Source organism: Mus caroli, chromosome 16 (assembly GCF_900094665.2).
Source record: "Mus caroli chromosome 16, CAROLI_EIJ_v1.1, whole genome shotgun sequence".
Taxonomy (NCBI): domain Eukaryota; kingdom Metazoa; phylum Chordata; class Mammalia; order Rodentia; family Muridae; genus Mus; species Mus caroli.
In genome coordinates this window covers 40,994,062-41,008,415 of record NC_034585.1, presented here as the reverse complement: position 1 = coordinate 41,008,415, position 14,354 = coordinate 40,994,062, and the positions used below count along the sequence as shown (strand labels likewise).

Genomic DNA, 14,354 nt, shown 5'->3' with positions numbered 1-14,354 from the left:
GCAGCTGGGTGAGTCTACTATACATGGCTGTTATCCTGGTTACTTGGGAAGCTGAGACAGAGGATCACTTAAGCCCAGGATGTAGAGACCACCCTGAGTAACACAGGAATTTTATCTCTTGACCACAGCATGTTTCTTGCAAATAGCACATACTTGAGTCATATTTTAATATTGTACATGGGATGTTGTTTCAGTTAGTTTTAATGAAATTATTAGCTTAGATCAAATTCAAGTCCACCAGCTTATAAGTTTGGTTTTCCAGTTATTTGGGAGGTCAATTTTTTTCTTGGATTTTTATCTTTTTATTAAAATTAACCTCATGTTTTGGGGGAATAATTTTTTGACAAGTATGTTTAACCATGTAACTACCATTATACAAAACCATCTCACCAGGCATCTAATTACCACAGTGAATTTCTGTAGCTCTTTCAAGTTCAACTCTACCACCCTCAATCAACCAACCATTACTCCTGCTCTTAATTCTGTCCTTTCAACATAAATTAAAACACACTGGACTTGTTTCACTTCTTTTTTTTTATTTCTTGGTGACACTCTCAGAATGTAACCTTGGCTTTCCTGGAACTCTCTACACTGCCACGGCTGACCCTTAACTCAAGAGATAAACCTGCCTCCACCTCAGAGTGTGAAAGCACGCACACCAGACCAGGCTAGTTGTTTTGCTTTTTATTCATCCAAATGCTGTTGAGACTTTCCATGCTGTTCTTTCAGCACACAATTCATTCCAACCTTGCTTAGTACTGAGCAGTACCTCATAAAGAACCATGGGTTCATTTCCTGCTTGGGCTGTTTCAGGACCAGGGATGGAAGCCAGGCTTGAATATAAGCACAGAGCTACACTTCTATCTTTTAAAAGGCATTTGGGTTGGGTTTGGGAGATTTTGAAAAAAGGAGCTATAAACATTTGACACAAGGTTTTGTGACAATGCTTTAATTTCTTTTTACTAAATACCTAGGAATGACAATACTGAATTTTAAGGTGTCAGAACCCCAGTTCTGTATTCTTACCAATATCTGGCAGTTTTAAAACTTAGGCTGTTCTAAGTATGTTATGTATGTGTAGTGATGTCTTATTGTGATAAAAGATGGTGATGATCCATCTCAATTTCTTTATTTAACTTTCCGAAGATGTACTCACAAAATTCAGCTTTTAAAAATATAAAATTTGGGCTAGAGATAGATGGCTTAGCAGTTTAGAATACCTGTTGCTCTTGTAGAGGATATGGGGTTTGATTCCCAGAAATCAATTGGTGGCTCACAACCAACCATAACATGAGTTCCAGAAAAATCAGATGCCCTCTTCTGACCTCCACAGACACAAAACTTTTAAGGGCTGGAGAGATGGCTCAGCGGTTAAGAGCACTGACTGCTCTTCCAAAGGTCCTGAGTTCAATTCCCAGCAACCACACGGTACCTCACAACCATCCTTAACGAGATCTAGCGCCCCCTCTGGAGTGTCTGAAGACAGCTACAGTGTACTTATAATAAATAAATAAATCTTTAAAAAAAAACTTTTAAAATAATAAGAGAATCAATGATATTTTTGGCTATGTGCAAAGACAAACAACTATCACATCAATTAGCTTTTGGAACAGTCCCAACACATCCAAAAGTGTTTATAGTCTTCTTTTCCTATCCTCAGCTGTAAATACATCTATTTTCTCTACCTACAGGTATTTGCCTTTTCTGAACAAAAGACCATGAATTCAAAAGCTTAAAGCAAAAATATGCACACTTATAGTTCAGGTAGGTAGAAATCTGAGAATACTTTCTACAAGCTCATAGCCTCTTGGCTCTAGGAAAGAATCCTTCCTTATCTATTTTAGCTTGTGACAGTACAGGCATTTCTTGGCCTGGGATAATCTAAACTTTATAATCTTCTAATCACAGGTTTCCTGCTGCATCTGTTCTCTCAAACACCAGTCATATGGTTTAGGATCAACTCTAATCCAAATGACCTCTTCTTAAAATTTCATCTTCCAAGACCCTATATCTAAATAAGGAGACATGCTGAAATTCTATGTAATGTGATGTGGCTACTATGCAAATTACCTTCCCAACCAAAACCTTGATTTTAATTCAGTGAAGAGCATTTTTGAGTATTTGAACCTAAGAGCTATAATTGTGTTACTTTTAAGCCATGAAGTCTGAGGTCACTGTTAAATTGATAATAAAGAATTAACAGTAGGTTGTCTCCCAAGGTACACCATTTATATTCCCATTAATAATGCATTATGGGACTCCACAGTTTTTTATACCCCTGAGAACAATTTTTTACTGACTTAGAATTGATCCAACTCTTTAGAGCAAGACAATAGTCCATTTGCACTGTTTTTACTGTTTGAAATACCAAGTAAAAAGGAGCAGTACTGTTCTGGTCAGGTATGCCCTGCTCTAAGAGACTATATTGTGTGAGACTGCTTTTCCAGGCTGTCTTGCCCTGAGGAGCTCCATTAAGAGAAAAGGATGGCTGTGGCTCCTAGGGGAAACCAAACTTTACCTGTCAGTCACTGCCTATCCAGCACAGACTGTTGAGTTGTTCCTAGGAGTAGAAAGGTAGTCTTCCTATAAATTATTGTGATTATAGGGAAATGTGGATGCATGACTTAGGATGAATAGACACACCAAAACAAACAAACAAACAAACAAACAAACAAACAAGAAAAACCTCAAACTGGGTATAATTAATCTCCTCTTTTTAGCACCATAAAGTTATGGGCACCCAACAAACACTGTGATGTCACAGCCCCATTTTAACCTATCACCTTATATACCTCCCCCCAACCTTTGTATGTGTATAAAGGACCAACAGTCAGACTGACCCTGGAGCTTTGGTTTCTGTCCACCTTTTCACATTTCCTGTGCTCAGTTTTCCATCTTGATGCTGAACTCTCAGAGCTGGACCCTAGAAGCAACTCCCTGGTTTGTTTTGCTATTATCAATACAGACGCTTAGCTCACTTCTGAAACCTGAACTTTTGTTATAGCCTCTCTAACTTGTACTCATTGTACAAACCACATGTATACACTTATGTAGATATGTAAACATTATTTGCTATGTGATAAGCCTACAGTAACAATTTAGATGTGAATTTATAGAACTTACATCTGTCAGACATGATGGCACACACCTTTAATTCCAACACTTGGGAGGCAGAGGCAAAGAGGAATTCTGAGGTCTAGTTCACTATGGTCTACATAGCCATTCCAGGACAGCCAAAGCTATATAGAAAAACCATCTCAAAAATCAAACCAACAGCAAAAAACCTTTTGCATTCACTTTAACCAGACTACCTGGCAAATTGCTGCCACTGAAATCATTAAACCTTGTGAATTCAATGTTAATAAATTCTGACATTGTAAAAAGACAGAAATGAGTTCAAATATACACCTTATTTTTGTAAACAAAAACCTTCAAATCTTAACATTTCAACCTCCAACTATATCAAGCCCTCCAGTTATTAAGTCTGCTTTTGGTGCAAATCTGTACAACAAATACATATTATATGTATGTATACCTGGTATGGATATTTGTGAGAGAAATTAAATCCAAGGTGATTCCACTGAGCCTTCATTCTAATGTTATCTTTCATTAGTGTCACTTTTAAGGAAATAATGACCTTAAAAGATCTTTATGTGCTTAAGTTTAAATATTACCAAACGCAACTTAAAGCAATGCTGGTGTTAAATGAGTCAAAACAAGCAAAAAGTGGTAGAGAGAATGTACTTCAAGACTTTTTACATAAAATGATAATGTAACAGACTACTTTTGAGAATTGTTACTTCCAAAACACTATAGAAGTACTAGAAGAGTCCAGCGGAGACGATGCTGGGGCCTAGCAAACACAGGAGTGGATGTTCACAGTCAGCTATTGGATGTATCACAGGGCTCCCAATGGAGAAGCTAGAGTAAGTACCCAAGGAGCTAAAGGGATCTGCAACCCTATTGTTGGAACAACATGATGTACTAACTAGAACCCCGGAGCTCTTGTCTCTAGCTGCATATGTATCGAAAGATGGCCTAGTCAGCCATCAATGGAAAGAGAGGCCCATTGGACTTGCAAACTTTATATGCCCCAATATAGGGGAATGCCAGGGCCAAAAGAATGGGAATGGGTGGGTAGGGAAGTGGGGGCGCTATGGGGGACTTGTGGGATAGCATTGGAAATGTAATTGAGGAAAATATGTAATAAAAATATATAAAAAAAAAAAAGAAGAGTCCAGCGGTGGTATCTCATTCCTTTAATCCCAGAACTGAGAGGCAGAGTGAGTTCCAGGACAGCCAGGGTCACACGGGCAAACAAAACAAAACAAAAACTATAAGAAACATATGAATTTCAGAAGTAAAAGACCAAGAATCCTATACTGTTGGCCTAAAACTTAAGTCAGACAAGTGATCAGAGCATTTGACCCACCCCTTGTTCCTTTTAAGTTAAGTGGCTGCCAACTTAAATAACATGAGAAGACTCTTATGATTTACTCATCTATCTCATTCCTACTGGCACTCAAGCTTATGATCCTAATTACAGAAAGCCAAAGACAGCAGTTATGAGGACAAAACTTTTCTTAGCTCAACTAAATAATGTGACATTGTTTTCTGATTTTCAAATCTATAGCAATCAAACCCCACGTCATCTTCATTTAAGAATTACTAGACTAGGGATTGCAATAAAATCAAACAGAAAATACAAAAATGCATATAGATATTTATAGTCTTTAGGACAGTATGGCTCCAGGGATCATCAGCCTGTGTCAAGTCTCCCCAGTTTTGCAGTACAAATTCATGGCCCAGCCCAGCTCTTGTAAGCCATGTTGTAAAATTATGCATCCATTAGATAATAAGCACTCTTTTGGGTCACTGTCTGCTGTTGCAATAGGACATCACAGGGTGAGCAAACTTATGACTAAAAGTTTATGTAGCTCACAGTTCTAGAGAGAAAGGCAAGACTGAAGGATCACATCTGGCTGGTGGTCTTGTTATATTAACAGTCACCACATGATTTAAGAATAGGGAGGAAAAGGTCTCCGCTCTTCTTTTTTATAACAGACTCTGTAACAGTAACAAAGGTTTCAATTTATTCAGAAGCACCGAGCCCTATAACCTAACCACTTACCATGCACATTTCTCAATACTGTTTAGATGGGAATTCAGTTTTCAGGGTGAGTTTTAGAGAGATCAAACTATAGAAAACACCCAAATGTATCAAGTTATTAAGATAATGCAATTAGGCTAAAAAATTTAAAACAAATTTAGTGGCAATATTCTGAAAGACCACAAGATGGAGATATGACTCCACAAAAATGACCTCCCACCCCCCACCCAGGTCTGACTTACTTTTAACAGCAAAAATAAATGCAGAGAAACTCCCTATACCCGCTTATTCATTCAATGGCTACAACCTATCTTGGAACAAAATTGTAACTAGTTAATCTGATTTTGTTCAGTATTTTTTGTTGAAGGTGCCATAGAAACCTCTGAGCCCAGAGATTAAATTAACACTCCAACAGAGAATGCGCCTGTAGAAAATATTTACAAATAAAGGTATTTACTTGGGCATTTCTAGGACTTTTCATTATACTGAGAGATCCACTCTATCATATTCCCTCAGAGGAATCTCCTGCATTCCTTAAAGTTAGAGAGGGATACATGCCCCATAAGGGTGCACCTACATCAAACTCAAAGTATATTTTAGCAGAGGTCAAAGTATGACTAAGGTCAGTAAAAAATGGAGATATTAAAATAGATTTCTCCCCCTCCCGACTAATAGGACTTAATCTAACCCTGACTTTCAGTAAATGACATGAAAGGTCAAAAACATGGCTTGAATATACTAACTGCTCAAAAGGCTTTTCTTTTTCTATTACTGAAATTTCTATTACTATGTCTGTCCTCCCCTCTCCCAATTCCTTTAAACTTTAAAGACAGTGTATCCTGTAGCCCAGGTTGGCCTGGGAATTGTTTATTGCAGCTTAGCATGACCCTGAACTACCAATCCTCTCCCCAAGTGGACGGACAAGCCCTACTTAAGCATTAACTTTTACGCTTATCTTCTCTACCAAACTCCAAAATGTAAGACAGTATTGTCAGTAAATCCAAGAATCGGTTGATAGGTTTGGGCTTCTTATCTAGAGTTTAAAGTAAGGCCTCTTAATATGTAACTGCTGGCATTTTAGATTGGATACTCCTTGGGGCTGCACATCTTAGGTTGTTTAATCAGATCCCTAGCTTTTGCCCATTGGAGGCTATCTCTTTTCTCTACTTTCATGAATAGCCCCATTTATTCAATTATAGCTCGATTCAGACAATATAGAAAATTAGTTTTGAGGTATACTTTATGTGTCATGATTGAATATGTTCAAGAGTTGTCCCCAAGTAGTAGGGTTACTGAAAGGTACTGGACCACAGGGATTCTAACTTCACTAATAGATTAACACTGAATGGGTGACTAGGAGAAGCTAGGCCTAACTAGAGGAAGTAGGTACTTGGAGCCATGCCTATGAAGGAAGGGTTTATCTTGCACCTGACCCTTTCATATGATCATTGAGATGAGTAGCCTCTTCTGCCAGATAGAAACCTACACTTTATGTTCTATTTTAATACCTAATAAATCCATTTCTTTAATGTTATGATTCCCATACTTTTCCTTTTGCAGGACAGCTCAAACCATTGTTTCAGCTTGAATTCTGAAAGTATAATTAATGGAAGAAGGCAATATGAGCCAAGGAGAGAATGCCATCACAATAAAAATAGATAAATCAGGATTTAAAAATCCTTCAGCAGGATTAGAGTATAGTAGGCACATCAGTAATGTTAGCACTTAGAGGCAGAGGTCCTGAAGAAGATCAAGTCCAGCCTAGGCTACAAAATCTCAAAACAAGCAACAACAAAAATCCCAGTTGTGCACAGTCTTACAAATCAAATCAAACACCTTAGCATTGCATAATATATAATAAAGCCATTCCTATGGATGGATACTGATCTAGACTCAGCTTCCAACTTCTGGCTCCATAAAACTGATCTGAATGTTTCAACTACATTTCTTCTCTCTCTCGGTTTTTTTTTTTTTTTTTTTTTTTTTTTTTTGAAAGGGGTTTTTTTTTTTTTTTTTTTTTTTTCTTCGAGACAGGGTTTCTCTGTGTAGCCCTGGCTGGCCTCGAACTCAGAAATCCGCCTGCCTCTGCCTCCCAAGTGCTAGAATTAAAGGCATGCACCACCACGGCCCGGCTCAACTACATTTTTTTCCAAGAACATTATTTTTAAAGTTTTGGGAGTTGATAAAGATCATGATCTTTAAAAAAAAAAAAACTAAGCTAGTTATAAGAAATACAAATGACCACTAAAAGTAGAAAATGTCCAACTTCACTAAATAAAAATTTTGTACCAAAAGAAAATACTAATTATTTAATTAGAAAAGTAAAACTAAAGTAAATATGTACTCAAAAGCTACTTAAAAACTGTTATTTCCATTATTTTTCAAATAGTCATGTGTAGTCACAGCACATGCAGACAAAAATTTTTCTGTTTGTTTGTTTGTTTAAGACAGGATTTCTCTGTGGCCCTGATTGTCCTGAAACTCCATCTGTAGATGAGGTTGGAGTTGAATTCAGAGAGCCACCTATTTTTGCCTCTGGAGGAATTAAAGGCGTTCACAACCCAAAATTTCTATCACTCTTGGCTAAAATGGTAGCTAGTGTCTTTTCTTTAATTTTCTTAAGGTCTTCCCAAAATTTTCTCCCTTGCAGGCTTTGCCTTTAAAGAGACCTTGCACACTGCTGACAGTAAAAACTACTTTAGGAGACCAAATAACAACAAGTATCAGTTGGGCAGGCATGGTGGCAAGCCTTTTAATTCAAACACTAGACAGACAGAATTAAGTGCTTCTTTCTGAATTTGAGACCAGCTGGGCTCATCCAGCCCTACAAGAGTCCCTGTTCTTAAACCAAAACCAAAACCTCACTACTAGGAAAATACCTCACAAAAGATTAAGGATACAAATGTTACATATAATATTAACATTATATATTAATATTTAATCACATGTTTAAGAACTATGTATACAATTTACTCCTTTTTGACTATACATATCAGACAGTTTTGTAACCATTTGCTATAGCACAAACTTTTCCCTTAAGAACATGTAAAGAACAGTAATGGAAACAAATGTTTACAGTTTATTCTTAATCAGAAGTAATAGCATTTGAATTACTAAATATATGTATTTAGTAAGTCAAAGTGAGTCATGCTTTTAATCCCAGCACTCGGGAGGCAGAGGCAGGTAAATCTCTGTGATCAAGGCCAGCCTGATCTATATAGTTAGTTCCAGAACAGCCAGAGCTACACAGAGAAACCCTGTCTTGAAAAAAACAAAAACAAAACAACAAACATGAGGAATAATGGAAGCAAACTCAGGTTGAACTAGCTCAGGAAATGCAAATACACACATTTCTAGCTGTGTTCTTCAACCACAGTAGATGAAGTAATTGGAAACAAGAGTTTATCATCAAAACCCAGGAGCAGTCTCAGAATCTTTTAATACAGAGGTATAAACAGACAAGTTAAATGTGGCCCACAGTTCAAACATTTAGGAATACCTACCACCTGGGAATTACATTCTAAAACGTATTTTCACACAGCTTTGTTCTAAGAACTATAATAAGCGCACATATTTAGCGCTCATTCCCTTAGCAATGGGATTACAGGTATATACCACCACGCCAGCCTCATACTAAATCTTTAACCCCCCTCTCTTATTTACAGCACACTTCAATTCAGATGCTAATAGTCCTGGGAAATTTTACAGATATCAAGTTTTAATAAAACCTACTGATCTATATATCCAATTTGTGTCAAAAATCCTTTAAAATGTCAAAAACCTGACATTTAAATTTTAATTTTAATGATGGCTCAGCAGTTAAGAGCACTCTTCCAAAGGACCTGGGTTAGATTCTTGGCTCACAGTTGTTTAGAACTTCTGCCTCAACATCCTCTTCTGGCCTCATCAGGCACACATAATATACAGAAATAAATGCAGGGAAAACATCCATACACATAAAAATCTTTTTTTTAAAATTTAACTAAACTTTAAAATTTACTTAGGTGTACAAGAGTACTTAAACTGCTCATGACCATTGCACCAGAGAAGACTCGCACTCTGCTAGTAAGCTGAGATTTGTTTTGGGTTTTGTTTGTTCATTGAAACAGGGCTTCACTGCGTAGCCTGGGCTGTCCTGAAAAACCACAGATCCGCCTGCCTCTGCCTCCCAAGTGCTGGGTGAACCGCAGTGGCAATAAACACTAATTAGCCAAGGGTGGGGGGCGGGGGNGGGGGGGGGGTGGGGTGGAGAAAGGCTGGGTGATAGTACTACCAAGTTACAATTCTGCAGCTTTAAACTACAATCCATTTTTAAAATGAAAACTGTTCTACAGGCTTCTAGCAGTATTATACTGGCTACTGCAGGCTACGTTTAAAACAAAGATAAAGAAAAATTATTTGAATAACTGAAGAGATGCCTCCTCAAAACCCATTAAGTTGAAAACTATAGTTTACACCTGAAGGACAAGAATCAAGATTTCTACAGGAATAAGCAGCAAAGTAAAATTTAAGACAGATAATAATTAGTTTGTTCTGGCAAAGGCAATGACTTTGAAAAACAATGCTTCATAAAATAAGATTTTAACTGACAAAAGTTAGGATGTAATAATCCAAAACTTGGCTACAAATTGTAATAAGAACTATGCAAATTATTATGATAAAACAGAAAAAAAATGTAAGCACTTAGCCTCTTGGATGATTTTTACACATAAGGAAAATGCTTTTTTCTCAAACAGTGCCCCATGTATTCCAAGCTGGCATTAAAATTTACTATGTAACCTTGAACTTGATACTTTGACCTCTATCTACATGTGCTGGGAGGGAAAACAGTGTGCACCACCATATCCAGTTATTCAGTGTTGGGGTTTATGCTTGCTAGGCAAGCATATTACCAACTGAATTTCATCCTGATACTCACAGAAACCTCTATTGATTGATTGGCTGCAGCTTTATTAAATTGTCCACCATTTTAGGAAAGAAGAAATCACTATAGTAACAACCCCACACTCACCAATGTGGATACCTCTTCAAGTTGAAGATACACTTTAAAAAAATCATGATTGTACTTCAAATAATATTTCAAAACTCTCAACACAGCAAGGGAGGCATCACAAAGTATTTGTTAAAATTTGGTTATCTGGCTGGGCAGTGGTGGCACACGCTTTTAATAATCTCAGCACTTGGGAGGCAGAAGCAGGTGGATTTCTGAGTTCAAGGCCAGCCTAGTCTACAGAGTGAGTTCCAGGACAGCCAGGGCTACACAGAGAAACCAAGTATCAGGGAGGGAAAAATAAATAAATAGATAGATAGATTGGTATCTCAATCAACAGACAACAAATTTCTGGTTTACACAAAAGCAAAATATGACCTGCTGCTAGTCAGTTTCTTCAAAAAGTTTTAATGGTATACAAGATACATTTTGTATCCAGGCTCAGTAGCAAACAGTAAGGGCAAAGGAGATCTGAAGGTTTGGGGCCCCCATCCTTATTGAGAAGAGACACAGATACAAATGTTGTTTTCTATTTTCTATGTAACCAACACCTAGAAAAAGACACGGAAGACTTCCTGGGCCTGTTCCCAGTATACATAATAACTGTATAACGACTATTTTATATTTATCAACAAAGCTTCATTTATAACTATAGAATCTTATGTTCCCCATTTGGCCAAGTTTCAACTGGTGACCATTTTGCTCTGTATTTATATTATTCCTACCTACCTTTTCATCTTTACTTTGGTCTACTTAGCATTCATATTATATTTAAAGGCATTTTTATTAGAACTAATTTGTACCTCTTTATTATAATTGAAGGATAAGTGGATTTAGTTGTATTTTCTATAACACTGACAACTAATTACATGGCCAGTCATTGCTGTCTGTGGTATACTGAATATCATCATCCCCAGAGAGGAGTAACAGATAAAAAGTAATCAGCTAGGCCTTGGTGGCACACGCCTTTAATCCCAGCACTTGGGAGGCAGAGGCAGGCGGATTTCCGAGTTCGAGGCCAGCCTGGTCTACAGAGTGAGTTCCAGGACAGCCAGGGCTACACAGAGAAACCCTGTGTGGGTGGGTGGGGGTTAGGAATAGTAATCAGCTTACCAACCACAAATTCAAGCCATGTCTTTGGTTCATAAAAACAAGAGGCCTCAGTTGAAAGAGCAAATAGTCTAATAATGTAGTTATGTACATAATGTAGATATGTACATAAAAATACAGTAGTTATTAATAGCAAATTTATCTACTATGGAGATAAGGAAAATACATGATTTATAACTGGATATCCTGTTGCTATTACTAATAAGAATACTAAAGTAAAAAATATGAAATAAAAACATTTTTTAAAGTAAGCTTAAAAAGTTTCAATGCCCAAAATTTAAATCATAGGAGGGTGTTTCAATTTTCTAAACTTCAGATTCATCTATTTAACTATGTTTGGTAAGCTCAATATACAATAAAAATTTAGCAAATAAAACTTCAAAGAAAATTCATGGAATAGAGTCTTTCCAATGAAGAGTCTGGAAACTGAACACAGAAGACATTTATACAAGTTCTGTATCTCAAGGACATTAACATCTTAATAAAACAAAACAACAAAGCAAAACTGCACTATACCCTGATTTCATTTCTTTAGTATCTAAAAAAGGAAGGAAAGGAAAATTTTAAGTCCCATGCTTATTGGGAGTTAGTTAGGGAAAAATCAAATATACCTGTGAAATCATCTTAAAATTTGTTAGTCCAGAACCCAATTCTAAGCCCTCAATCCTAAAAAATAAAAAAATTTACTTAAGGAGTCTTAATTTTGAGCCTAACTACTGGCCTAAAATATGGATTCAACAATTCCAAGTTTGCCCAGTAACACATTTCTAGGCATCTGCCTCCATCGTGTTACACTTAAATATCTATTTAAATACAAAGAACCAGCTGGTGCTGGTGGCTCAAGCCCTTAATACCAGCAACTCAAAAGGCTAAGGGAGGCAAGAAGATTGTTGCCAAGTTCAGCGTCAGCCTGAGCAACTTAGTGAGACTCTACCTCAAAATAAAGTGCTGGAGACGTAGCTCAGTGGCAGAGTACTTGCAGAGCACCGAATACTTTGCTTCAATTCCAAGAACTCCAGTTAGTTAATAAAGTAGAATTGGTCAAGAGTATACTAGATAAAAGTTCCAATAGACTGTCAACAGCACCACGGTGTGGTTCCACTTCTATTGTCAAGTATCAGAAAGACTAATCCTACACTTGAAATTGAACTAGACCCAAGATTTTTAACCTAAACATCCAGAATAATTTCTTAGTCTTGTTATCTTCATTGCTTTTACTGTAACAGAACATGGCAAGTGTGTTCTGAGTGTGTAGCAATGAGTAGAAAAAAAATGACAGCATCAAAGTCGTACTCTACTAGAAAAATAAAGCTTTCTAAAAACAACTGGATCATATTTTTAAAAATTGCCAAGCATCCTGGATCGTGGCTCAGGTGGAGAAAACATCCCCCCAAAAATGCCAAAAATAAAACCCAAAAAACACTGAATGAAAAACTAACATTTAAAGCAAACCAGAGGTTAGAAAAAATGTTTTCTACTTAGATTTAAAATCAAAACTTTCTCAGAATCATTTCAGAGGTATGGGACCTTCATTTTACACAGAACGAGCTCGTTTGGAGAAACGATTTATTTCGCTCTCCATAAAACGATGCTGAAACTAACTGAAACTGTAGTTATAATTTTCAGCTGACTTAGAAAGAAAAGGCCGTTTAATATGTTTAAGCTTTCTTTTTTTTTCTTCTAATGATTGTAAAGGCAACCTCCAAAACTCGCGACCCTAAATACTGTTAACAGTATATAAATCAATGGAAACTTCCTATCAAACGGGAACAGTTAAACCAAAATAACTTCTAATGTTACGGAAGATTTGCAAGATTAAACCTCAACTTTGCTAACGAAGAGCAAAAGCAGCAGCTCGTCCTTGCACTGGAGGGGGGGCGGGCAACACACACACACACCACTGAAGCAATAGCTCCACCTACTGATCCATGGCTACTTCCTTAAACATTTTGGCACCCCAAAGTCTACACCGCTTGAGTTCATTCCCCTCCCCTCCCCTCCCGCCCGCCCTCCTCCACTCGCTCTGACCCAACCCAAGTCCGTTGAGTCACTAGCTCCTAGCACTCATCCCCCGTGCTCTTTATTCCAATTCCTTTTCCCTCCAGAAGGTTCTGCACGGCCCACAAGTCTTAAGAAAAACCGCAACGTGTCAAAGCCTGCGGCCACAGCGCGGTTCCCGGATCTGGAGGAGCACCTTCAGGTGGCTCGGTGGTGCGCTCCCGGGAAGAGGCCCCCGGGCGCCTCATTCCTCCTCCCGGTGATCTCAGGCGGTGCACACACGTGAAACCGTGGACTCGCGCCCTAGCCTCCGTCGGCCCTTCGGCCCGCCAACAGCCGGCCTAGCCTCCGCCCCCCTCCGGGAGCCGCGGGACCGGGGAAGCCCGGCCATGTCCCTCCGCCCGGGCTTCGCGCGCGTCTCTTCCCCGCAGCGCTCTCCCTGTCCATCGACCCACGCCCCTCTCCTGGGCCCCGGCCGCCCGGGTCCCCCGCGCCAGCTGCCCTTCCTCACCCTTTCATCTTCCCCGTCTGCTGAGGCCGTCGTTACAGCCGCCGCCGCCGCCAACGCCGTCGTCCTCGTCGCCCGGAGCTCTCCGCCCGCGCCCTGAGCTCAGGCCACTCAACCCCACACGCCGGCCTCTTGGCTGAGAAGCCAAGCCAGGCCCTGAGGCTCCGGGAAACGCGGGGAAATCTGCCGCCGCGCTGCCGCCGCCGCTCCTCCACACGTGCACTCGGGACACTCGGCTCCCGCCCGCAGCTGCCGCCAGCCAGACCCGCCGCCGCGCTGTGACCTTTCACCCCGTCCCTCAGCGCGCCGGCGCGGCCGCCGCGTCGCGCGCAGCCGCAGTGCTCGGCGCCGCCAGGATTCCCCGCCCCCCGCTCTCCAGGGGCCGGGCCTATAGCCCGCTAGCTCCTCCCACCCTTTGCGACACTCTCTCGGGGATCTGGCTTGGTAGGCTCCGGCGGCAAAATCCGGATCTTTCCACCCTTCCCTCGCTTTCAAACCAGCAGGATCAGCCTTTCCCACCCCCGACCCCGATTCCTTTCTAGCCCTCCAGTGACCTTCAAACCCTCTGGCCGACTAATAGGGTTTTGTAAAACGGATTCTTCTCAATGTAAGAAAGCCCATGGGAACTTGCAGTAAAT

General features: G+C 39.5%; 1 protein-coding gene across 2 annotated transcripts in view; it reads right to left on the bottom strand.

Annotated features, from left to right (window-relative positions):
* Naa50 (N(alpha)-acetyltransferase 50, NatE catalytic subunit) overlaps positions 1-14,043 on the bottom strand; it is a 21,987-nt gene extending 7,944 nt beyond the window's left edge. Inside the window, exon 1 of one of the 2 annotated variants that reach the window (XM_021185546.1) lies at positions 13,720-14,043. In XM_021185546.1, coding sequence (XP_021041205.1) covers positions 13,720-13,727 — 8 coding nt within the window. In that variant the 5' untranslated portion in view covers positions 13,728-14,043. The remainder of the gene's footprint in view (positions 1-13,719) is intronic. The other variant, XM_021185547.2, reaches the window with a different exon arrangement.
* Positions 14,044-14,354: the final 311 nt, after the last annotated feature.